The sequence below is a fragment of the Ambystoma mexicanum genome, chromosome 1q (assembly GCF_040938575.1).
Source record: "Ambystoma mexicanum isolate Mex_15411 chromosome 1q, UKY_AmexF1_1, whole genome shotgun sequence".
NCBI lineage: Eukaryota > Metazoa > Chordata > Amphibia > Caudata > Ambystomatidae > Ambystoma > Ambystoma mexicanum.
Window position 1 is genome coordinate 319956028 of NC_090922.1, and position 27551 is coordinate 319983578.

Below are 27551 nucleotides of genomic sequence, written 5' to 3' on the forward strand. Positions count from 1 at the left end.
CACCTTTACCACGTAAATCTCCTAAAGTGGTGGAAAGAAAATCCTTCCGCTGCCAACGCCTTGATATTGTCTTCTTTGGTACTGGAGGAGATATACAACTCTGAGCTTATTCCCCAAGAACTATCTAGACAGAAACATGTTAAGGAATCGGGCAATACACCCGTGTCTCGCCTAGCATGTAATGCACCAATGACATGCTTATTCATTATGTCTATAGGTTCAATATTCTGAGTGATCTACCACTCATATAACACCCTTCTCAAAATAACCCCCAGGTCACACTGGACCAGGATTCGGTCTGGTTGGTAAAGGTAAATATTTATTGATTTATTTATTTAAGATTCAAATCAAACACAAAATGTAATATATATGGGGCAGCAATCACCAATATGGTAACAATACAAATCAGAAATTAAGTAAGGCAATTGAATTCACTTTTGAGCAGCACAGAAGATAAAACACAGGGAAAAGACAGTTTTGGTGATTAAAGAAAGTTGCAACCAATAAAAGCTCTTCCCTGGCGCCAGCTATCTATATAGTGTAGTATTCTGCACGTTTTAGTGTTGTCTGCATGAGTACTTCTCAAATCCTTGTGTGGCTGCTACACAGTTATGAATGAAAAATAAGTTGAGATGAGAGAAATAAAGTTTACTCAAATGCGCCAACCTTAAAGGTTAATTTCTTTTTGGTGAGTCTTCAAATCGTTAAGAAGAAAAATGGAACTTCATTGCATGTCAAATATCGTGTTTCAAAATTCTTTAATTTTTTCCCATTTCCAAATGATACCATCACATGTTCAATTTTGTATAAAAAAAAATTCCAATCCAAGTGTTATTTTCACACTTTAGTGCTTGATAAAAAAGATTCTCTTAAGCAAAATATCAATATGTTTTACTTAGATGTTGTTATTCCCACTCTCGACACGTGTTTCCCCATTGTTGATCACAATGGTTCATCAGGAGAGCTGTTCCTACTCAAAATAACATAATTGTGTCAATAGGGAAAAAATATAAGAAAAGAAAGAAGAAGAAAAAAAAGTTTAGAACATTGTCACATTCATTATTCTAGTTGCCGGTATAAACTTCATAGCATTTCTGAATAATTAGCTTATTCTTGACTCACCCTTTTTGATTCCTTCATAAACAGTTTGTTAATGCCTTGATTTCAACCAAGTTGGTTTAGCCTGTTTCTTTATAGTAAATTGACAGTGCTGTTTGTAGATACTAGTTTTCCAGCTTTCTACTGGTAATTTTTTATGTAGCTTCTGTTTCAGAGAGAAGGCTTACTTTAATACTTGGAATATTTCTATTTCTATTTTAAATTGAAATAGGCTTGGAGTAATGTTTAGTTTTTAAAGCAGCATAGCGCTGCTGAGTAGGATTTAAGTTTTCTTACCCTTTTCACTGATTAGTCTAGATTCAGTCATCAGAAAAAGTGCTGCTGGATGCTTTCGCGGCATCTCTGTTTATAACTGCTCTATTTTTACCTCGCGTGAGGCATCGTGACGTCATCACGCCATGCGTCACGGGATTACGCTCAACGTGATGACGTCACTGCTCTGCTAAACGCTCCAGCGGCCATTTTGCACGCTGTTTACATGAAAAATTCTTTTTTAATGGTATTGACGATTTCTTCCTTTTTTAAGTGGTCAATGTTGAGTGGCAGGTTTTTCTGCAAACATCAAATTAAGTGCATGAGATATATATTTAATTTGCTAATAGATTTTTAATTAAAGAGAGCTGGTTCAAATTTTAATTATTAGAAGAATATATATATTTTTCAAAAAAGTGATATTTATTACCGATAGTTGAAAAAACAGTTATAAGGGATTTTAGAGACAAATATATTTTTCATTTTAGTATTGAATACATTTTAAGAGTAAAAAATATATTGTTTTTGTTCATGTTTGAATAAATCCTATACAAAAATTATAATTTTTGTGCATTGACAAAAGTTAAAAAAAGGGTTTTCAAACATATTCATATTTTTGAGAAAAGATACAATTTTACAGCCAGTTATACATTTCTGTGTCACAATTCAAACCTGTTATACATGTGTCCATAATGCATATCCATTTGCTTTTGTGTTTTCTCAAAATGTCTTCCTTGTTGCCTCCTTTGGGTGGTAAAGAGATTTTTTCGAAGCCAAAAATCTTTAGGTATGATGTGTCCAACATTGGGTGGATTTCCATTATGTGGACTGATATGGGAGATCTTAGAACTTTGTTGCTGATTGCTCTAAGATATTCAAATATTCTTACCTTAAGTTCTCTTTTTGTGCTACCGATGTACAGTTTTTTACACACACATTCTAGCCCGTAAATTACATATGTTGAGTTGCAATTTATTAGTTGGTTTATTGGTTTACTTTTGCCATTAGGTAACAATCTCCTTTTTCCCAATGCTTAACAATGGGCAAAATTTGCAATGTCCACTTTTGTGAGTACCCTTTTGTATGGCTCTCCCCAAAAGTGCACGGAACAACCATAAATTATCAATGCAATTATAGAGCAAATACTTTGAACGTAGAAAGACACAATAACTCACAGCCACGCACTCTTAGAAGATAATCAGCTCTTTTACGGCTATTTATTCAAATTTTAAAAGTACATAGAAATAACTCACAAAAATAATATGGACATAGATCACAGAAGAAGTCAAAAGGAAATGCATCACCGTGAGCGTAACAGGATTCCTCATCTCGTCCAGAAGCGGCTGGAAGACCCCGGGTACAGCCAGGCCGAGAGCACCACAGCTCACAGGAGGGCCGGACGTAAGCGTCCTTCTCCGGCTGAAGTCTCACCTGACCATCTCCGGGCTTCCGGTAAATATACACACTCCACAAAGGGGAGTCAATTCTCGAACCTTCTGGAAATTGCACTTGCTCAGTTGAGTAACAGCCGTCGGTTGCCAGCTGGGTCAATCGAGAGCCCCCCCCCCCAGGAAGTGCAGTGCCTCCGTTCTCTAAAAACATGCTCCACGGAGAACCGTAGCAAACCATAACAAAGTTAGCTTTCCCAGCAGAAATGTCCTTGACCGCATACCAGGTTTGGAAAGCATGTTTTTCTCAGTACCGTGAATCTAACACTCAGAAAAATGTGTGCAGCTTTTCACTGCGGCATGAAGTAAATATCCATCATGGCTCCGAGCGCTCCCAGAATGCATTGCGCACCAGCGCCATTTTAGATCAAGCATAACACCTTTGTGAGTGTTTGGAAAAATATTTTTCTTGCTCCGGTAATGGTTTGAGGAAACTTGGGCTAATGAGGTTTTTTATGGTTAGGGCTTTCTGGAAACAAATACTGGCTGTTTCATCCAAATGTATCCGTAGACTCGGGTCTGTAAGGAGAATATTCCAATTTTCTGATAGTATCCTTTTTAGTCTCTTGGATTCTGTGCTGTGTAGGTGGTAATGAATTGGGGTTTGTGTCTCGTGTTTACAATTTTTGGTTTGTCAATGAGTAGAGATTCTCTTGAAACTTTTTCTGCTTTTTTTTGTTATATCAAATTTTATGTTATCTGAGCCATAACCTCTTTGCCTGAATTTCAAGTAGGTTTTTTTCTCAGGTTGTCTTGAAAGGTGAGAGGTGTGCTGCAGTTTCGTTTTATTCTAAGAATCTCTCCATATGGTATATTTTGAACTGTGTGCCTTGGATGATGGGATGTTGCAAAAAGGAGGCTATTTCCTGCTGACGGTTTTGTGAATAGTTTAGTTTGGATTTGCAAATTTTCTAAAAAGAGTTCCAAGTCCAAAAATTCAATATTGGTGGTACTAACCTTCTTTGTGAAGGGAAGATTGCAGTTATTGTTATTGAGATGAGTCACATAGATGTCCAGTTGTGTGGTGTTGCGTTCCCAAATTATCAAAATGTCATCTATGAACCGACCCCAAAATGTCACATTATTGTTGAAGAGTGGATGTTTCCATGCATGTTGGAGTTCGAAAAAGCCCACGAAAAGATTTGCATATGAAGGGGCAAATTTCGACCCCATCGCTGTACCTTGAAGTTGTTTGTATAAAGTGTTATTGAAGGTGAAGATATTATTATGAAGACAGTGTGAAGCATTTCTAGAATCATTTGATTTTGTTGTTGAAAAGAAATGGATCTAATTTTAAGGAAGAATGATGTGCTTTCCAAACCTTTATTGTGCTGTATGCTAGTGTAAAGTTGAACTACATCCAATGTCACAAACAGATAGTTTTCCTCCCATGGAATCTGATTTATTTGCTGAATAATGTGTTTGGAGTCCTTCACAAAAGAGGCTAGATTAGTTGTTGGAGGTTGGAGATGTGTATCTATATATTTCGAGATATTTTCTGTGACTGATCCGATTCCATTTATTATTTGTCGAAAGGATGGAAAGTTACGGTATGTTTTGTGTACATTGGGTAAAAAGTACATGACTGCTTGGATATTTTGGTGAGTAGACCATAAAATTCTTCGTCGCTTAAGAGACTTTGCTCGTGCTAAATTTTGACCATGTTATTCCATTTGGATTACAAATCTGGTAGAGGATTATGCAATAGTTCTTCATTGCAGTCTACCGTGCTAAGTGTTAGGACACCTACCTGTGCTGGGCGGCGGGACTCTGGGGGGCATGCTGGTTCCTGGCGGCTGTACCCACGTCTCAGAATGTGGAGACGACGCGCCGCCCCGGGCACATTTCCCCGGCGGATTTGCTCTGTTCTGGCCCGTGTGGGGCGCGGGTGTCGTTCACGCAGCCGTTCGAACGGGTTTGCGTTCCAAACCTCGTTCGCGCGGCGACATCCATTCGCGCATGCGCATTGCAGCGCGGTTCAAGCCTCGTTTTCACGCAGGACCGCTACTTAAGCGATCCGAATTGTTTTCCCATCGCGTCTCAACGCGGTTGGTTCCCTTCCGCATCGCTCCCTGGTTCTGAGGTTCTTGGGTCCTGATCCTGTGCCTGGGCTGTGTCCTTCCTGCCCCTACCCTTGCCTGGCTCCCCCTTCCCTTCCCTTCCCTCTCCTGTCTTCTTGTGTACGCTGGTCTGTTTCCTTGGGGTATCTTCCTGCTTCCATCCTTGCCTGACTTGCCCACCTCCTGCTGAGTCTCCTGTGGTCCTGGTCTGCTTCTCCAGCTCTCCTGCATTGGTACCTTGGACCCCCTGCTTACCTGTACCTGTACCATAGACTCTTTGCTTACCGGCATTGGTACCTTGGACTCTCCGCTTACCTGTACTGGCTACTTTGTACACTCACTATCCTGGATAGCTGCTTGGGAGACTTTGCCGGTACCTGCCAGAAACATCTACGACCTTCCCAGTCAGTGCTTGCACTGTTCTGACGCCACGTTAATATTGGGAAGCGTCATTCGTGGCGTCAGGAGCTGGCCCCAGTTCAATCCTGTATAACAGGACGGGTCCGGGGTTGGTTCTTTGCGTCGCTACTCTTCATTTGCGAAGACTTCATCAGCTACGTGTCTACCTCTACCACGACCTGGCTACCTCGGCACGCAAGACTTCTGGAGATACAGGTACGCCCCGTCCTCGGGACACACAACTTAACAGATTGAGACGCCTTATCCCCAGTTCTGAGACGGAGATGGAGGAATCCCAGGAGATCCATGACGAAGTTAGAGCCTTAAGAGCGGAAATGGCGGTATTACGCCAGGAGAATCTAAATCTCCGCCAGATGGTCATGCAAGGAACCCCTGTTATTCCACATGCGGAGACACCAATGGCTTCTACCGCACCCATGAAGTTTGATGGTGATCCTAGACGTGTGGCAGAATTCTGCAACCATTGCAAGATACATTTTTTGTTCCGGGCATCACATTTCACACAAGAAAAGGCTAAGATTGGCTACATCTTGGGAAACCTAACAGGAAGTGCCTTGGCTTGGGCTTCTCCCTTGGTATCGGCTAACAGTCCCATTCTTAATGATTTTGTGGCATTTGAGAAAGCATTTTTGGAGGTATTCCAGTCTCCCAATTTGGCAGTTACGGCACAGAATCAGTTGATGGATTTGAAACAAGGATCCAGTGATATTATCACTTATATAAGTCGGTTCCGTCAATTGGCTACGGACTCTCAATGGCCCGAAGTAACGCAAAAGACTCTGTTCAGACGCGGCCTAAGAGAAGAATACAAGGACGAGTTGCTTCACATACCCGAACCAGAGACTCTGCCGTTACTCCAGGAGCAGGTCCTACGTATTGATCATCGCCTGGCCGAACGAAGAGGTGAGAGACGTCGGTTAGAGAGGTTCCTTCCCCGACCACTTCCTCAGGCTGGAGGCGCACCTGTCAGTTCGGAGATGGGTCTAGAACCTATGCAGCTAGGAGCACTCAGAGGACCATTATCGGAGGCTGAGAAAAAACGCAGGAGAAGTCTCCGTCTTTGTTTGTATTGTGGTACTGCCGGACATTTCCTCAGTGCTTGTCCATTGCGACCAATCAAGAAGGCGGAAAACTAAGAGGCCTGTCGCAACGGAGGAAGGCAGTGACAGGCCCTTCGATCTCTTCAGTCCTTCCCATTCCTGTGACGACCCATCCACCCATGACTCCGGTGGCCCTTATGGCTCTTCAGATCCGGGTTACCTGGCATAGTAATTCAGTGATTGTATTGGGTCTTCTGGATTGTGGAGCCTCAGGTAATTATGTGGACTTTGAATTTTCCAAGAAGAATGGGATACCCCTGCTTGATAAGGGTTGTGCTACCCTGGTGGAGGTAATCGATGGAACCCCTTTGGCCTCCGGTCCGGTTCGCCAACATACCGGGATACTACAGTTACAGATAGCTGAACACCACGAACTGATTTCTCTTGATGTGATTAAATCACCCTCATACCCGATAATTCTGGGGTTACCGTGGCTATTACATCATAACCCCATTATTGATTGGGCTTCCCGTAACCTGACCTTCGCTTCCAATCGATGTAGTCGGGAGTGTAACACCTTCGGACCCAGTACCGGATCTTCCACTATTGCCACTCAGACAGAAGGATCAGGATCGCTCCAAGTGTGTACCTTGTCTTCGGTACCCTCCGACTACAACGATTACCATGAGGTATTTTCTGAACCTGGTACCATTCCTTTGCCACCTCACAGAGACTTTGATTGTGCCATAGAACTACTACCCGATGCTGTAATTCCTCATGGCAAATTGTATTCATTATCACCTCACGAGAGAGAGGTCCTGCAAGAATATTTGGATGACTGTCTTCAGAAAGGTTATATAACACCTTCTAAGTCACCTGCGAGATTCCCTTTGTTCTTTGTGAAAAAGAAGGAGGGCACTTTACGGCCTTGTGTGGACTATAGGCAATTGAATGAGATCACACGAAAGGATCGATATCCGTTGCCCTTGATACGCAACATTATGGAGTCTTTGCGGAATGCCCGTATATTTTCTAAATTGGATCTCCGAGGGGCATACCATTTAGTACGTATCAAGCCGGGCGACGAATGGAAAACGGCCTTTAAGACCCCAGCGGGGCATTTTGAGTATCGTGTTATGCCGTTTGGTCTGTGCAACGCTCCAGCCGTTTTTCAGCGTCTAATGGACGACATTTTCTCGGATCTAATAGGTGTATCCGTATGGGTATATCTCGATGATATTTTGATATTCTCCAAAGAGAAAGAGGAACATCCTCGTCATGTGAAGGAGGTTCTTGGTCGGTTACATCACAATCACTTATATGCCAAGGCTGAGAAATGTCACTTTCATCAGAGTAGTATCGAATTTCTTGGATATGTTATTAGTGAATCCGGAATACACATGGATCCTGCCAAGGTACGGGCGATTCAGGAGTGGAGACAACCTTACGATCTGAAATCTCTTCAGCGTTTCTTAGGATTCGCCAATTTTTACCGGCGTTTCATACCTGCCTATTCGGAAGTAACCGCGCCTTTGTCAGATCTGACCAGCAACAAGACTCCGTTCAGATGGACTGCAACAGCAACCAGTGCTTTCAAGAGACTGAAGGAGGCATACAGTACTTCCCCGATTTTACATCATCCTGATGAGAACAGGCCATTCATCGTGGAGGCAGATGCTTCCGAGTTTGCTGTTGGGGCTGTCCTTCTTCAAGACGATCCACAGACAGGATTGGAGGTTCCTGTTGCCTATTATTCCCGGAAGTTAACATCCAGCGAACGAAATTATGCAATCATAGAAAAGGAGCTATTGGCCATAAAGGTTGCATTTGAGGAATGGCGTCACCATCTTCTGGGGGGAAGATTCACAGTGGAAGTACGCACTGATCACCGGAACCTACAGTATCTACGCTCCTTACAGTGTCGTACTTCTCGTTTGGCTCGTTGGGCCTTGTTCTTTTCCCAATTTGATTTCACGATTTCCTACATCCCTCAGTCACGCAATATGAAGGCCGACGCTCTTTCTCGCTCCCTGGAGAACAACGTTGAACTAGATCATCGAGCTCAACAATTACTTCCTTCCAAACACTTCCTGTTGGTTATATCTCAATGCTTGGATACCATCCTACAGGACACTCAAAAGGATCCCAAGTATTCCTTACTTCTCCAACACCCTTCAATTAGGGAGAACGGTGGCCTACTCTTCTTTCACAATCGGTTATACCTCCCCACTGAGGTACTTCGGACTGCCGTCCTGCAAGCATTACACGATTCCAAGATTGGGGGACATCGCGGCATTCGATCCACTCAGGAACTGATTTCTCGCCAATTTTGGTGGCCAGGATGGGCTAGGCAGACAAGAGAATATGTGGAATGTTGCCCAGTGTGTGCCCAGGTCAAGATTCCACGAAAGAAACCTATTGGACTTCTCCAACCCACCGAGAGAGCACCATATCCTTGGCATACTATCGCCACCGATTTTATTGTAGACCTCCCTCCCTCGGAAGAATATACATGCATCATGGTGGTCATCGATTGTTTTTCTAAGCTAGCCCATTTCATTCCATTCCGGAAGGTACCTTCAGCCGGTAGTATGGCTCAGGCCTTTTTACATTCTGTTTATCGTTTACATGGACTTCCTGAGAAGATTATTTCAGACCGTGGGTCTCAGTTCATTTCTGCCTTTTGGAAGCAACTTTGCCGTCACTTGGGTGTCCAGCGTGCTCTCAGTTCCGGCTATCATCCACAATCCAATGGCCTGACTGAGCGGACAAATCAGACTTTGGAGCAATACTTACGCTGTTTTTCCAATGCTTCTCAATCCAACTGGGCAAAACATCTGGATCTAGCTGAGGTGGCTTATAACAATTCTAAACACTCAGCCACTGGAATGAGTCCTTTTTATTGTTCCTCGGGTCTTCATCCCAGGTTGATTCCATTTCATCCTGTTCCTTCCAGTACAGTTCCTTCCGCGGATCAGATGGTTGCTGATATCCAGAAGAATCAGATCCAGGCCACAGGAGCTCTCGCCAAGGCATGTGAAAGTATGAAGGCACAGGCTGATAGGAGAAGGAGTAGTGAGCCAGCTTTCCAGGTTGGGGACATGGTATGGCTCTCTTCCAAGAATTTACCTGTACACAATCTCCCGACTAAATTAGCACCCCGTTTTCTGGGACCTTTCCGGGTGATCAGACGAATCTCCTCTGTGGCATTCAAGTTGGATTTGCCGCAGTCTTGGCGGATTCACCCCGTCTTCCATGTGTCTCTCTTTAAACCGTTTCGGTCTGATCCGTACGGTCGTTCGCATTCTCGACCCACGGCCATTGATGTGGGAGGCACTCCGGAATTTGAGGTGCAGGAGATTTGTGACTCCCGTTTCTTCCGGGGTAGGCTTCAATTTTTGGTGGACTGGAAGGGTTACCCCGCTTGTGATCGGACTTGGGAACCTTGTGTGAACATTCATGCCCCCCGTCTACTACGGGAATTTTTTCGTAGAAATCCCTGGAAACCGGGTGCTCCGGGTCTTTCTGGTGGGGAGCATAGTGTTAGGACACCTACCTGTGCTGGGCGGCGGGACTCTGGGGGGCGTGCTGGTTCCTGGCGGCTGTACCCACGTCTCAGAATGTGGAGACGACGCGCCGCCCCGGGCACATTTCCCCGGCGGATTTGCTCTGTTCTGGCCCGTGTGGGGCGCGGGTGTCGTTCACGCAGCCGTTCGAACGGGTTTGCGTTCCAAACCTCGTTCGCGCGGCGACATCCATTCGCGCATGCGCATTGCAGCGCGGTTCAAGCCTCGTTTTCACGCAGGACCGCTACTTAAGCGATCCGAATTGTTTTCCCATCGCGTCTCAACGCGGTTGGTTCCCTTCCGCATCGCTCCCTGGTTCTGAGGTTCTTGGGTCCTGATCCTGTGCCTGGGCTGTGTCCTTCCTGCCCCTACCCTTGCCTGGCTCCCCCTTCCCTTCCCTTCCCTCTCCTGTCTTCTTGTGTACGCTGGTCTGTTTCCTTGGGGTATCTTCCTGCTTCCATCCTTGCCTGACTTGCCCACCTCCTGCTGAGTCTCCTGTGGTCCTGGTCTGCTTCTCCAGCTCTCCTGCGTTGGTACCTTGGACCCCCTGCTTACCTGTACCTGTACCATAGACTCTTTGCTTACCGGCATTGGTACCTTGGACTCTCCGCTTACCTGTACTGGCTACTTTGTACACTCACTATCCTGGATAGCTGCTTGGGAGACTTTGCCGGTACCTGCCAGAAACATCTACGACCTTCCCAGTCAGTGCTTGCACTGTTCTGACGCCACGTTAATATTGGGAAGCGTCATTCGTGGCGTCAGGAGCTGGCCCCAGTTCAATCCTGTATAACAGGACGGGTCCGGGGTTGGTTCTTTGCGTCGCTACTCTTCATTTGCGAAGACTTCATCAGCTACGTGTCTACCTCTACCACGACCTGGCTACCTCGGCACGCAAGACTTCTGGAGATACAGGTACGCCCCGTGCTCGGGACACACAACTTAACACTAAGGTGTTTTAAGCCTTCCTTGATGTAGTCTATTCATTAGAACAATTTTACCTCCTTTATCAGCCGCCTTGGTTATCACAGAGGTGTCCTCTGCTAGTTGTTGAATGGCAAGTTTTTCTTCTCGGGTTAGATTACTTTTTATTTTTGTTTGGTTGTTGCTCAAATACATTTTCCTGATATCAACACTGACTGCTTTCTGGAAGATTTCTATTGCATTTCCAGATGGAAGAATTGGTGTAAATGTGGATTTAGGCTTGATAATAGGCAAGTAAGTATTCCTTGTTCCTCCAAGAATGTTTCTGTTGTGTAAATTTGGTCTTCTTCGATGTTGAGTAAGTCTATTGTGTCCTCGACCATTTTTCCTGTCAGTATAGATGGAATCGGTGTTGGTTGTCTTTCTTTGGTCTTTTGGGGTTTCCTCTAAGAATTTTTTTAAGTTTTAATTTTCTACAGAATTTGTAGAGATCTAGTTGGGTCTGGAAATATTCTCCTCTGTATATTGGACTAAATATAAGTCCTTTGCTCAATGCTGTAATTAATGCCGGAGTTACTGTGAAGTCTGATAAGTTTATTATTAGATTCACCTTCCCTTCCCTTGTTTTTGGGCTCTGGTTTCTACTCCTTGGTTTTCTTTTGCGTGTTTTGCGCCCTCCTCTCTTGCCTCTGGGGTGTTTGAAAGGGAGGTACCTGGAAGTTGCTGTTGGTTTTGTGGCACTCCACGACGAATTGTTAAATTTGTTTGGGAGCTTTTCCTGTATCTTAACACTTCCAAAAAAGGACAAGATCTTGGTTCCGAGCTTTGATTGGTTTCTGAAGTTTGTTCTCTAGTTGGCATTGATGATTCCGGAGTGGATTCTATCTCCGCTCCGGTATTTCCTTATCGCTGGAGGGTATCTATGTCTGAAGAAGATGGTGTAGAGACATTACCTTTATTCGCTGGATTTGGGCTTTTCTTCTTAAACTGTTTTGCATTTGTGTCATATTTTCTTTGAAATGTAAAGATTCTATTGTTGATAAATGTTCTTTGTTTTTTCATTTTTAAATCCTTTTCATAGTTGCCAAGGTAGTCATCTAAATTTGATAATTTTTAAATGTAATTTCTGGGCATTCCAAATTCTTAATAGCCTCTTTGGTATCTTCAATATCTTTCATTACTCTCATGTGCCAATGCCGCTTGGTTAATTAATCGTATCATCATCTCCTTTGACGTGTTATTTAGTAAGTCTAATCAATCATTAAATGCTGTTATGTCCTCTTCTTCAAAGGGAGGAAAAATACATATACGAAGGCCTCTGGGGATTCGATTGACTTCCCGGTACATTTTGAGGGTTTAAATTTCCCACCATTTATATAGGTTCTTGTTTACTTACATTTTCTAGTTGCTCGAATAAATGCCTTGGAGTAGTTATTTCTCTGGGCTGAGGCTGATGAACCAGTTTGACGATGTCTTAGAAATAATTCATTAGCTTGTGCTTCTCTTATGTTGAAAGGTTCTTCCATTTTTTGAAAAAAGGTCATGTGGGCGTCTGCCTGAGGGGCTTTATTGAAATACCTTGTTGATTAAAGAAAGTTGCAACCAATAAAAGCTCTTCCCTGGCGCCAGCTATCTATATAGTGTTGTATTCTGCGCGTTTTGGTGTTGTCTGCATGAGTACTTCTCAAATCCTTGTGTGGCTGCTACACAGTTATGAATGAAAAATAAGTTGAGATGAGAGAAGTTTACTCAAATGCGCCAACCTCAAAGGTTAATTTCTTTTTGGTGAGTCTTCAAATAATTAAGAAGAAAAATGGAACATCATTGCATGTCAAATATCGTGTTTCAAAATTCTTTAATTTTTTTCCATTTCAAAATGATACCATAACATGTTCACTTTTGTAAAAAAAATAAAAATTCCAATCCAAGTGTTATTTTCACACTTTAGTGTTTGATAAACAAAGATTCTCTTAAGGAAAATATCAATATGTTTTACTTAGATGTTGTTATTCCCACTCTCGACACGTGTTTCCACATTGTTGATTACAATGGTTCATCAGGAGAGTTGTTCCTACTCAAAATAACATAATTGTGTAAATAGGGAAAAAATATAAGAAAAGAAGAAGAAAAAAAGTTAAGAACATTGTCACATTCATTATTCTAGTTGCCGTAACGGTAAATATTTATTGATTTATTTATTTAAGATTCAAATCAAACACAAGATTTAATATATATGGTACAGCAATCGCCAATTTGGTAACAATACAAATCAGAAAATAAGTAAAGCAATTGAATTCACTTTTGAGCAGCACAGAAGATAAAACACAGGGAAAAGACAATTTTGGGTTGTGAAAAGATAGCGCTTAAGTTAAGATTTCCCCTGCAAAGTTCTCAATTCACAAATGAGCAATTCTACACAGATGTAAGTAAGCAGCAGGTATTCAGGAGTAAAGAGCAGTGTATAGGGTTTGAAAGCGATCTTCCCTCCCCAAAAAAGAGATAACACGTTCTTGGAACTTTTACACTTTTAAAATGACAGTTGAAAAATGGCTTAGAAAAACAATGAAAAGTATGCAAAAATCCTTAAATTGATCTAAATTCCTATCGGAGCAATACTGAACAGGTTCTAACAAACTAACTACAATATGAGCAACAGTACACACTTTAGATCAGAATGGGAGTTTGGAAATACTTTGATTGGGAAAAGACACAGGTAAAACATTTGCAAATCGCAAATTCGCGCCTAATTTCTGCTATGCGATTTTTAATAGAAACGGGTCAAATATACTATTTCGCAATGCGGTTTTTCGTTGTGGATATAGCTACAGGTCTTAGGTTAAAGTGAGAGTCGGAATTAGGTCTCTAGCTATAAGATTGAGAAAGTTATGCAAGTTTGAATGAGATGTGTTTTTGCAAATAAAGACGCGAAAATGAAAACAGAAATCCGTTTTTTACAATGACAGGCATGCTCTAAACTAGGGTATTCGGGCTAGTTACCAGTTTGAAGCGCAGTAAGCCCCAGAGTGGTCCGCGGAAACCAACCCCAGCACCTCTGTGTCCGCCTTGGAGGACTCAGTCCGATTACCCGTGGGATGATTTTTAAGGGTTTGGGATTTTCACAAGACAAAAGGATTTTCAAGAAATTATCACTAGCACAAGAAATCAAAGCAAGGTTTCAAGACTGGTGTGGCACTATTACAAGTTCTTAAATTAAAGAGAGGATGGGTTGAGATTGGGGTAGTACAAGGCAACTATGCTATGGGTGACTATGATGCCTGTTTATACTTGCAGTCCACTGTAAATTAAGATTGGACCGTCAGGTTCTGGTCCTCAAGGATCGGGTCTGCAGGCAGTAGGACACTTCTGGCGGGATGGTCAGCTGGGCGGTTCTGGTCAATTGGACTGCACCTCAGATTGGATTGGATTGGCCCTTGTGGTCACTGGACACGGTAGATTAGTGGTATGGCGAGTTTCAGCAGGCAAGCATGAATGGTAGAAAGCCAGATTGGATCAGAATTATTTCCCTTGGTAAGTTTTGGGATGGTGTTCAGTATTTGGGCTTAGCTGAAAAGAGTTCAGCAAATGCTGGTCCTTGGTTTTGCAAAGTAGTCTGGAATCAGGACAAGATGAAAAGTTCTGGAACAAGATGAAGAAGTCTGGACCAGAGCGCCACGCGGAATTCAGGATGTAGTCTGGAATCAGTATCTGTGTGTTTTGAGGTTCCCATATTTATCATGCCAAGTGACATCACTCGGTTTATGGTAGGGGCAGAATTACAATCCACACCCCAAGGCTGTGAGTAGTCAAATGCACTTGCCTTTTTCTGGTTGGAAGCCAGAAAGAGCTATCATACTTTATGATGTGACTTGGGAACTCCCACAATTTAACTTTCCTACAAATACACATTTCTATAATTATGCCCTCTAATAAAATTGGACACATGCATTACATATTTTATGGGTTACATTTACCTCCAACTCCTACGTCCGTGAGAGCTGGCTTTGTCTTTCTGTAGAATTTTGTTAATTTGAATCCTAAAGATTTGGCCTAACAATTCTAATTCAGTACATATCTGTGCAATCACCACTAGGACACGGGTATACAATATTAGACTTACAGCATTAATAGTTTTGGCGCAATCAGTGTTTTAGTATTACTTTTGTTCCTTATGTAGTACAAGGTTCACTCACGTCTTCAAATGTCTAGCATGAGTTCAGATTCATAAGTATGTATTTTTCACTCGTCTCCTTATTTTGGCTGCCATGTTAAATGTCATGAAGCTATGTGGCAACATAAGTAATTTCCATTCAAAATCCATGTCAGGTTTTTTTTTTCTCTTTCTTCACAAGTGAACAAATGGCCAGTCCTTTGAAGTTCACTGAGAAGCCTCCCCCACATCCTGCCCCTCCTCTGGGAGGATGGGGTCCAAGCCTTCTGTTGTCTTTGCCTGAAGCAAAGACGAATGTCTAATGAGGGCCTTTGTTCCGAGTATGCAAGGCCTTACCATAGCAATTAGGCCTTCCTGCTAGCAGTCAGTTGTTACCCATTCCCAGGCTGAGGCTGTCAGATCAGAATTAAATAGTTGATTAGCTCCAGACTGGGTTTTAACTTTGAGTTGCCTACATCTTTCATTACAACATATAGCCGTTTGTAGGTGGATTTTGACATTTTAGCAATCCTTTTGACATTTCTGACAGAATTAGGGCTTTCAACAAAACGTGGTTTTAAACAGGCGATTTTGCACTTTCTGCAGGGAAAAGGCACATTTAAACTGAGTCCTTTACATCAGATATTCCTCTGCAACACACACATTTTATTCAGCCCCAGTTCTTTCCTTAATTGCTGGGATTTGTTTTGCAGTCTGGATATATGTATCCAGCCTTTTGTTTGGAGTTTCTGCCTGCACAGTTGAAATTGTTACATGTTGCCATTTTAGCCGCATTTTTCCTGTGAAACTAAAAACAATGTTGCTGGCTTGCCTTTTTCATGAAAAACATTTCTTAGCTGCTGTCAGTCAGTGAGGCCCGGCTCCTCTGAGCCACCTGGATGATCTGTAACCCTTTTAATTTCAATGGTTCACTGGGAAATAAAATGGATCTAGCGCCAAAACAGCACTTTGAAGTTTGCACAGCTGCATTTTAAAAGGCGTTTTCGGTTTTTAGCCCATTCTGTGGCCTTGCTTCATGTTAATGTAACAGAATCACTGGCATGCTCCAGCAGTGAGAATTCTGTTTTTACCCCTACTTTGACTGTGTGTGGAAGGGGTGTGCATCCTTTTGTGATTGTGACCCCGACGCAGTTTTGCAGATTTTTGTGTGCACAGGGATTAGCGCATCAATTTTTGGCTGTTTCTTTCCCCATTTGTAAATTGATGCAGTGGGGCATATCGGAATGGGTCAAAATATCCCACAAATAAGAACATTTCAACAACCTTATCTTGGCATACCCTGATGTATTCTACAAGAAACCAGGTACATGGTACTTATCATTATATCAGAACTCCAAAGGGAAAAGTGGTCCATTGGGAACCATATAGACTCCCAGAAGCACAAAAACAAATAGTGTTTGAGGAAGTGAGAAAAATGCTGAAGGCAAATATTATCGAGCCCTCTTTAAATCCATGGTCCTCCCCTATTGTGTTGGTAACTAAACCCGATAATTCCTGGAGGTTTTGCATAGACTTCAGGCAGGTCAATGCCATATACGCCTTTCGATGCCTATCCTATGCGGTGCATCGATGACTTTAGATAAACTTGGAAATGCCACATTCCTATCAACCCTAGATTTAAACGAGGGATATTGGCAGGTCCCAGTACAAGGACGTGATAATGAAAAGACCGCTTTCTCGGCACCCTTGTGACTATTCCAGTTCAAAGTCCTCCCTTTTGGCCTGCATGGGGCCCCAGCCATCTTCACGGCTTGTGGGCAGGATATTACAGCCCTACTCCGATTTCAGTGTGTCCTATATTGACGACATAGTCATTTATAGTAAAACTTGGGAAGACCATCTTTTTAATCTTTCTATTATGAGAACCCAGCTTGACTACCAATCCATTCAAATGTAAGCTGGCTCTGAAATCGGCTGTGAAATATCTCAGCTTCTCTGTAGGGAATGGCAGTGTCCAGCCCCAGCAAGAAAAAAAGGAAAGCCGTCCTAGATGCCCCCACGCCCAGGAGAGACCTCAGGGCATTCATAGGATTGATTGGTTATTACCGTAGGTATATCCCAAATTTCTCAGATAGAACAGCCAGGTTAACAGACAAATTAAGGAATGCTGAACCCCAGAAGATTCATTGGACTGATGAGGGCGATGCATGTTAGAACAACCTAAAACAAGCCTTGTGTCAGAACCCAATCCTAAAAGTAGTAGACTTTTCAAAAGAGTTTGTGTTACAAACTGATGCCTCTCTCACAGGGTTCGGAGCCGTTTTTATCACAAATACATGATAGCTTAGAATATCCCGTCCTATTCACTAGTCGTAAACCCTTCCCACGTGAGAAGAACTACTCTATGTTGGAATTCGAGGCCCTTGCCATCAAATGGGCATTCGTCCACCTAAGGTACTATCTTCTAGGAACGAAGTTCACACTTGTCACCAACCACTCCCCTTTAGTATGGATAAGTCAACGAAAGGACTCTAACCCTCTAGTCATGCGATGGTTCTTATACCTACAACCCTACTGTTTAACTGTGGAACATCGAAAAGGAAAAGAACAGTGGAACGTCGTTTTCCTTTCCTGGTTTCCCTGTGAAAAAGATGCAGCTACATTGCATAGGAGAAGGTTACGTGAGAAACAAGATGGTGTCTCACCCGCTAGTCCCCGGGGATCTCTCCCTCAGGTGGCCAGGGCATGGCCATCGACTTTGGATCCAGACCCTGGTGGTGGACCAGTGCGGGAGGATCACCTGGGTGAGAGGTCTTCAGGGAGTGGGACATCTGATGGTGAGACACAGTATCGCCCCCGCAACAACTTCACCTCATCCTACCAGGTAGGATACCTGGGAACTTTATCTCCCAACCCCCTTTCCTACACAAGCATTTTCACACAGACAGCCCGCTCTTGGAGAAAACAGACTCGTACCCAAGCAATGCACCTGGCATGTCCCACTGCTTTGGTCACGCAACGTCGGGCAATTCCTTTTGATAATTCACAACCGACTTCCATTAAGCTTCACTACACAGATAAAGGGCAGAGTATGAGAGCACACTCTGAGCGAGGAAAAACCCACGAAGGAGCAGTGTTTTCCAGGCAGCAGGTAAACAAGGGGAGAAATGCAGCAAACTAAGAAGGGAGAGCAAGGAGGGAGATACCTTTTGACCTTGTCAGCGGGAAACCATTACTTTCCAGATGCCTTCAGATTAAAAGGCGTAAGGCCAGGAAAAAAAGACGAAAACCATATATTTTGCGCTCTCAGCGAACTTATTGGTAGAAAAAATAGTGCAAGATGTAATCCAGTTGTTATGGTTTGTCCATAATTTTGTTTATTTTAAAAATAATGAATCAATCAATATGCTCCAAATTAATGCCCTCTAAACGTGTTTCACTGTCTTTACTTTCCAGACAGATCTTCAGGAGGGATTTAGTATCAACAAAAAAGGAATATTTAATCTGAAAATGAAGAAAAACATTTTTCACTACCTTGTACCCGTACCAAAATGGCAGACTTGCGAACACGTGATGCACAAGAATGAGGGCATTCATTTGAGGATATTGATTGATTCATTATTTTGAAAATAAACATAAAATTATGGACAAACCATAACAACTGGATTACATCTTGCACTATTTTTTCTACCAATAAGTTTGCTGAGAGCGCAAAATATGATTTTCGTCTTTTTTTCCCAAAAAGACAATTTGTTACATTAGTTCATAGTTTGATCAGCTTCAGACCTAAAGAAAACCACAGTGCAGTCCAGTGACTAAGTACGTATTAATACATTCTATAAATTATTGGAAAAATATGGCTCACCAAAAAATTGCATAAAGCTGAAAATAAGGGACCCATTGGACCTTAAACCTTGCATTGTAAGGCCAGGAAACCAGACTGAAAAATCCTGCATTGTGTATCGGAGATACCCTGGGCCCTCATGCATGATTGGCCGAGTCGGGGAGGAGCAGTAGCCACCGTGGTACCGTCCTTGGCTCCAGGATCAAAGCAGTGCCAGAGAAATCAACAAAGCCGGTCAGTTGAGGAGACTGATAGAAGCCCGGTCTGTGTTGAAGGCAAAGTTGGTGCAAAGAATATTAACGTGTGTGATGAAAGACACGAGTAAAGCTCATTTGCCGATTGATGTTTGAACTTTAGTATGAATCAGAGGAGGTACGATACAAAGTAACAGAGTGGTCCGGCACCACAGGTGTGCTCATTCGAAGATCTCTGTTTGTGGTATCCAACCAAGAAGTGGCAAATTCGAAAGTAAGGTTTAATGGTGAAACATATCAATAAAGTGAAATCCTGCAATGGTTTAAGCAAAATTCATTGCACAGTCGAAAGTCTTTGATTGTTGATAAAGAGAAGAAAGCAAGGAAAGTGAGAGCACAAGGTCCGAGCCCGGCCGAGGGAGACCTATTGTGAACTTGTAAACCCGAGAGCTGGTAAATGTGAAAACCCTGATGAGCAAGGAACTTTGGCATTTTTTTGTTATTCCATTAATTCTGCAGTTAAGAGACGTTTATTGGGAAAGAGACTTTGGCGCAGAAGGCCCGGATATCTATGTTCTGAACTGCATTCTCATGCTAGAGAAGCCAGAGTGTGTGCTAAGCTTGAGGGTGCCACTTTGTTCTCTGCTGAAAATGCAGGGAAGGGAAGCTAACTGCTCAACTATCCTGACATTATTTCTCTAGCACTTTTCTTTTGCATAGATCATTTCCCCACACTATTTGTTCTTAGCGGTAAGGATTGGCAATAGTTTTTCTGCAGTATAGGACCTTTTATTTTAACAGAGACCCCACTAGGACTGCGTTATTTATTATTTGATGGTCGTAGCTTGCTCGCATCTTTCAATTTAGGGTTAGATAGGCGTTCAACCAACACATTGAAGTTCAGAAAACACCCTTGAACTGTTATCATTTGTCTGTCTTCACTGTTTGATACCATGCCTTCCTTACAAACCTCAGCAGATGCATCAAGGCCAATATGTGAGGTCTGGGCACTATCTTTCTTTTTAAAAAATATATTAACGTAAAATCCCTCAAAGTTCAAAATAGATAGGTCCATCTATAAAACTGGTCAGGGCCTGGTGGCACCTACACCTGTACTGCATACCCACCTGTGTCCGTAGTCCATGTAACGGTGCAAGCTAGTAAAGAGGCCTGAACCAGTACTGTGACATAAATGCATTGGGCGAGCACGATCGAGCATCCCTGTTCCGTTTGCTCTGTTAATCACAATTTTGAAACTCTTTTTATTTTCATTGGTGCCCACCCAGGAATATTTTTGTCCTAGTCTACCCCGGTGTGCAAAGAAATTCAGGCAGCCAAAATTTGAAGTTGCCACAGAGAATGCATCTACAACATAGACCTTCCTCTTCAGTGTGGTTCTGTTGCTAAAACTTGTTTCCCGCAGTTGGAACTTCCATTAATTTTCCATATACAGTGCAGTGCCAATGTTATGCTATTTGATATTTGTATAGTGCCTACTGCTGTTGTTATGGCTTCGAAGCTCTGTGGTGGATGAAGGCCCTTTGGAAGACTGTAGTCTGTTCAAACATGAAAGTAAAAGGAACATTACGTTGCATGCTAATGGTAATTAGAATTCAGTGACTATTCAATTACTAGCAAAGATGACTAGTTTAAAACAACATAAAAATCATGCAGCACATTGTGTTCAGGCACAGATGTCTCCTTTGCCAGTGACTATGTGACAGCTGGACCAAATTTCTTATGGGACTCCACTGTATTCTAAGGGTTGTAGCGCAAGGGGGGCGGGGGAATAGGTATTATAAATAGTCCATCAACCACTAAGACAACCTTCTACAGTTGAGGGCTCTGCTATTATTGACATGTAGAGTACATGCACACTGAATAACATGAAGTCACATGCAAATTGTATGCACAGTTGTCAGATATGTCAAAGAAACAATCGACTCCTGTCCTCTCGTCTGTACTGTCTGCTTATTGCAGTGCAAATATTTTATGTTGGATACAAATGTGATGGCAATAATACAAAGCTGCCAATATAGAAAAATAGCGCCTCGTCCTCCATGACATCACCAGTTGTTCTAGAGAAAAACCACTGACCACCATCCACCCTCAGGCTCAGTCCCTGAATATCATTTTACTTGCCCAGAGGGGTCCTGTGCGTCTGACCTTCAGCCAGTGGGGATTCAGTGAAGTATTATGGTCCTGTTGGGATCCTTCAATCCCCCTTGCACCTCCGGAAGCTTATTGCTAAACCACAAGCACAGTGACCACATAAAATCAACATGCACGCTTCGTAGTCACCCTCCCGACACATTGCAACACTCGTCCACGCCTCGGTGGACCCTCAGGTATGCTCAGTAGACAAATCACAGTTTCATATGGTCTGCCATAAGGGGCTGCTTGTGGCAGATAGGATCAATACAAATAAACATACTTTATCCTTGCCTTCCATCTCTATAGACCTGTTTTTTTAACAACATTTTTTACAAGTAGTCTCTATGCATGTGTTCCATTTTTTATTGATCTGATATTTTATGTTGTTAATGCCCCATTATATAGTTTCTGAAATCTAAAACAAAAGTATGAGGAAACTTCCTTGCAAAACCATATTTTCTGTTAGCTGCATACTTTGAGTTCTTGTTTGTTCTGATGTTTTATATAAATCTGTTTATATAATAAAAACACATTTTTAACATTAGTCCTGGTCCATGATGATGGAATATTTGTACTATTATATTTTTAGATCGCACCAGTATATGGTTAAACATAGTTCTCCCATTTCGTCACTGAAAAGTGACTAGGATGACGTCAAAGGAGGTGACGCCTGCTCGTATTGGTGCAACGTTGGTTCCCTATGGACATGCTATTGGAAATGAGAAATGGAGAGGATCAGAAGTGGCTCAAGGTTTACATGGTATGTGTATTGTATTATTGACAATCAATGTGAAATATCTGCATCGGGACTCCCTACAGATGAGCAGTAGAGCCTTATTACTGAGAATGCTCTTTGTTGTTTATTGGATTTTACTACTCCAATGAGATTGTTCTAAAGGATGTTTGACAGACTATTGCAAATTTGGAATTTTCTACCACTATAATTGTAGCCATATCTGCAGTGCTTTGGGCAGATATTCTGGCTCTTGCTAGCACCACTCGATTATCATGCCTTAGTACCAATAATTTAGCTGTTCTTTTTCAACTTCATTGTGCTGTTGAGCAGTCTTTACTTATACATTGCACTCCTTTGAACCCTTTTGCAAAAGTTGTAAACGTGGGAAATGTGACTGAGTCAGGGTCATGACCCTGCCAGGGGAGAACAGGGACCCTTCCAAAAATGGGGTTGGTGAACCATCAGGGTTTATACCATAGCCAGTAATATCCCAGAAGCGTAGTGAGGGAGTTACGAGGAATCCCTGTCCACCCGAAGTGCGCATTATATATAACTGCTCGTACCACTCTTTCAAAATGCATGTCAGCCTCTCTTCTGGACAGAGTGGTCTTTTGTCTTTTTCAATACAGCAACTATCAGAATGCACTTGGGCAGGGGGCGCTGTTGCGCCGAAGCAAGATGGCTGCCTGAGTGCCAAGCTCCAGACTGGGAGAGCACATATTCTTTAATATATCCTCACAGATACAGCAAATCCATACCTCAATGTGGTGGCCTCTGTGGGAACCTGCACACCACATCTCCGCCGACTCTCAGAACGGAGGCCCTCCGGGGAGCTTGGCTACAGCCACCGCAAGAACCATGGCTGCAAACACCTGGCACGACCGCGGCTCTCCTGATTGCCAAACACCGCAGCGCTGCTGCCCTTCGTGGAGGAGGGGCATCCGGGCCCAAAGAACGCGCCAAGCAGCCGGGATCCGGGCGGGATCACTCAGCGTTCCCCTGTGCTGTGCCCCACCAGTGTACCCAAGCCTCTTGGGCACCTTGGCCCGAAGACTGCTGCGGGCTGCCCCGCCAACCTGAGGCTGGACCCTGACGCGCCTGGTGCCCCCGCTCTGTGAGACGGACATCGCAGGTCGCCTGCCCCCCACCTGCTGCCCTCCTCCTTGACGCACACTCAGAACAATACACAACAAGGTAGGGAGCTTGGGGGGGGCGGGGCGTGAGAGCGGGCCTGGTGCTGCAGTGCCGGCTCCAGCGGCCGTGGGCTTGCCTTGTTCCCCGTCCCCCCCGGTCACAGGGGGTGACTGGTGGTGGCAGCATATTGACCCCGCACTGCCGGGAGACACCGCTGGCCCAGTCATGCTGCGGGGGGGCGACCCCGGGGCCCAGGCACTATAATTTACCTGAACTCTGGGGAGTCCCCCCCCCCCCCTCGAGTTACATCAATACCTGCTGCAGCCCTCCTCGAGTGGCGCCACGCGAGGCCTCTATCACGTGCAGCCATTCCTTTCCAGGAGTTCGGGCTTTGTGGTGGCGCCCTGGGCCGAGGAACTGGCATATGTGAACCTCCTCTGTGCACCTCCAGCACCACGGCAACAAGTTACTGGCCCCCTGGATGCCGCCATTGGCGAATTACCTTGAACTGGGTTCCCCTTGAATGGCCCCCCGCTGCTACCAACCTAGCAGAAATTAATCTAGCTGTTTGTCCGTGGTCAAACTGAGCTGGGGTTTGGACTTTGCTGGGTCAGCTTTATAAACCAACAGCGCGAAGACTCTCTGGGCACTCACGTGGCCCCGGCCGTTGACATGGGCCAGCCCTGATCACCAGAACATATCCTGCACACGGCCGGCCCCGGGAGCCTACACCGCCAGCAAACAAACTCTCACCAGACTTCTCCTAGGGGTTACCCGCCGCTGCTGACGCGGACGCAGGTCAAATCCACTAGTCACGCCTCCGCCTGCGCTGATCCCATAGTGGGTCAGAACTGAGAGGCTACTACTGCGGTATACACCTACATGCTTTAAAAGAAGCCTGAGAGCATAGCTTAACCAGAGGCATATATTTAGACTCAGCAAACAGAAGGACTTCAAAACCACCTGCCCACATACCCCTATTCCAACAACTCCAATACCTCTGATCACTCACACTCACCCTGGTTCCTGGAACCCTTCCCTTGTCTTCACCATGACCAAAGGAGCTGGTGCAGGGAAAAAGCAAAGTTTGCTGAATATGTTCACTAAAACACTGTCTAGGCTGGCGGCCGAGACCCCTGAGGAGGCACCCACCACCTCGGCCCCTTCAGCCCCAGATGACTCACAGAAGATGCTGGAGTATATTCGTGAGGGGTTCACTACATTGCATACTAAACTTGATGATATGAATGGCACCATCTCCTCTATAAAAGCTCATATCGAAAAGACAGACAGCCGGCTGGCTGAAATTGAAACGAGGGTGGGGGCCGCTGAGGATGACCTGGGCTCCCTCCGCGCTGCGATTTCTACACTCTCCAGTTGGGTATCGGCAGTTGAAAAGAAAAATGACGATCTCGAATCTCACTCGAGACGGAATAACCTGTGCATTGTCGGAATAGCCAAGGACAATATCAAGGAACCCATGGAGGACTACATGCAACTCATTCTTCTAACACTCCTGGATACACCAAAACTCTCCCCGCAGTTCGTAGTTGAAAGGGCCCACCGCTCCCTAACCGCAAAACCCAGACCGGGTGCACCTCCATGTCCCATTATAGCTAGAATCTTAAATTTCCAGGACCGTGATGCCCTCCTACGTGCAGCCAGGATTAAGGGAGAGTGGCTTCTTGGGTCGGTGAGGATCCATCTTTACCCAGATTTCTCTGTTGCTGTGCAGCAGGAACGCAAAACCTTTATGGCTGTGAAAAAGAGACTCTGAGACCTAGGGGTTAAATACTCCATGCTATTCCCTGAAAAGTTAAGGATCGAATATTCTAACCAAACATTCTTCTTCACAATTCCGGAAGAGGCTTCAAAATTCATTGATGAACATTTCCCTGGCTGATCCCCCATCACTGCGGTAGGCTCTACGTTGATTTGTTGTTACCGATTGTGCCTATACCAACAATAGGCCCATGTACTGCCGTGCTATTGGTGGCGGTTATACCTCGCAAGAGTACATTAGTTGTTAGTTTTGTTCCTTCTTGTTCTATTGATCCTCTACTAGGTGGACCTTGTTTGCCACACATACTCATTGTGTTTAGAAATAACCGATATCCTAATATCTCCCCAGTCCGAAATAGTAATTCCAGACCGAGTCACAGGCCCCCGGTTGTAGAGGCCGGGGACCTGATTATGTTTACAGTCATACTGGGTTATCATTATGCCCCACGGGAATGCATTAACAGTTTGTTGTTGCTCACCTTTTCTTTGAACCACTGATCCTCCGCGTATGCGGCCTATACTAAGCACACTGGTTAATCCTACTGTATTGAAAATCTCCTTGCACTCTCCCCAGTCCGATGCGCCCTCGCCAGGCCAGCTAACAGGCCCCCAGGCGCTGATGCCAAGAAGTTTGCTGTTGTTATGGCTTTGTTGGGGTACCATTCCTCTGTTTGGGGGAGGGATGTGGGTGAGGGGATGTTATGTTAAAGTCTTGATAACCACCAGAGATGCCACACATACCACAGTAGTACATCACAGGCACATAGATAGGGTGACGCACTCGCCCAAGCCGATTTGGCATTGGCTACTGCTAACCCATAAACAAAAACTAAATCGACACCCCTACACGAATGGTGGATAGCCGCTTAACCTTCATGAGCTGGAATGTTAGGGGTTTGGGTAACCACAAAAAGATACGGCAGATACAACTTTATGCTGAACGCCACAGTGTTAAAATCTTATGTTTACAAGAGACCCATGCCCGCTCTGAACAATGCGAAAGATTTGCTAAACAGTGGGGACCCCAGAGGTATTACACTAATTACTCCACCCAAAGTCGAGGTGCCCTTACTCTAATACACAGGAATCTTAAGTTCTCATGTTGCCACTCACAAATAGACCTGCTTGGGAGATATGTACTAATCATCGGCAAACTGCAAAACCAAGAGGTAGCCATCTTGAATATATATGGCCCGAATATTGATGACCCTGACTTTTACCTGCACCTGGCCTCTGTCCTGGAGTTACCCCCTGGTCCCGATCATATGGGGTGGCAATGTTAATACGATACTAGACGTCAACCTAGACAGATCGGGCTCTAGACCTCACCAGCTCTCCAGGACAGCCTACACTTTACAGCTCTCCCTCGACTAGCGGTGGTGGACGCCTGGCGATTTATGTACCCTGCCTCCCGCACATACTCCTACTATTCCTCAGTTCACGACTCACATTCTAGGATAGACAGATGGCTCATAACAGACATATTGGTCAGGTGCCTGTCCCATCTGGCGATCCTCCCCAGAACATTATCAGACCATTCACCAGCGATCATCTCAATGAACTGGGGCCAAGACTATGATAAAACGAGACAGTGGAGAATAAGGCCCCATGCCCTCCTTGATCAGGTCTTCGCCTCCGAACTCGAATCTTCCATCGAAGAATTCTTTGAGATCAACACGAACTCTGTGGCAACACAAGCCACCCTCTGGGAATCCTTTAAAACATACACGAGGGGTATTGCCATTTCCAAAGGGAGCGGAATCCTGAAAGGAATCAGAGCGGATATCGCTGGTAGCGAATCAACCCTAGCTAACCTTGAGACTCAATATGCCCAGGATCACTCCCCTGACACACTAGCATCACTAGGGTCAGAACTAGACAGGTTCCGCAGCCTAGCAGAACGAGAAGTCAAATTCCTGGACAGCCCCCAGTCGGTAAGGAAGTATGGTGAGGGAGAGCGCCCAGGCCGCATGCTGGCCAGGTTGATGCGGTGAGAATTTGAAGCCCCCAACATACCGGCAATAGAGAGGCCCGATGGAACACTAGCTACCTCACCACAAGACATTAACTCAGAATTTCTATCATTTTATACCTCCCTGTATTCGAAAGTTGATGGCCCCCATATTTCAGAAATCGACTCCTATCTAGAAAACCTCCCTCTTTCGGTCCTGTCCACTGATGCCTGCATTTCCCTGGAGAGACCTTTTACTCCTGAAGAACTCGCGGAAGCCATCGAGTCCTTGGCGTCAGGAAAAGCCCCTGGTCCGGATGTTCTCCCCATGGACTTTTATAAGCAATATAAATCTCACCTGGTTCCACATTTACTGGCCCTATGGCAATGATAATGGTCCTTCTCAAACCTGGCAAACCCCCCACCCAATGCGGCTCATACCGCCCCCTTTCGCTAATTAACTGCAACGTCAAAATATACGCCAAACTACTGGCAAACCGACTAGCTTCATATATGCCCCACATCATTCACCTGACCAGGCAGGATTTGTCCCAGGATTTGTCCCAGGGAGGTCCACATCCCTGAACCTAAGAAGACTCTTCAATGTGATCAGTAGGATCAACCCGAAGGCACAGGCGGTGGCAGCCACCTTAGATATGCAGAAGGCATTCGACTCAGTGTCATGGGAATATTTGTGATGAGTTCTTGAGAAATGCAAGTTTGGCCCCAACTTCCGAACCTTGGTCAATCTGCTCTACACCGGCCCATCGGCCAGAGTCCGCACTGAGGACAGGTGCGCCACCCCCTTCCAGATAGCCA

At 44.4% G+C, this 27551-nt stretch overlaps 1 protein-coding gene across 4 annotated transcripts in view; it reads left to right on the top strand.

Annotated features, from left to right (window-relative positions):
• Positions 1-27551, top strand: part of FAAP24 (FA core complex associated protein 24) — a 264124-nt gene that overhangs the window by 35035 nt on the left and 201538 nt on the right. For 2 of the 4 annotated variants that reach the window (XM_069639129.1, XM_069639140.1), the window contains exon 2: positions 21719-21889. In XM_069639129.1, the coding sequence (XP_069495230.1) occupies positions 21778-21889 (112 nt within the window). In that variant the 5' untranslated portion in view covers positions 21719-21777. The remainder of the gene's footprint in view (positions 1-21718; positions 21890-27551) is intronic. The other 2 variants (XM_069639135.1, XM_069639146.1) reach the window with 1 other exon arrangement.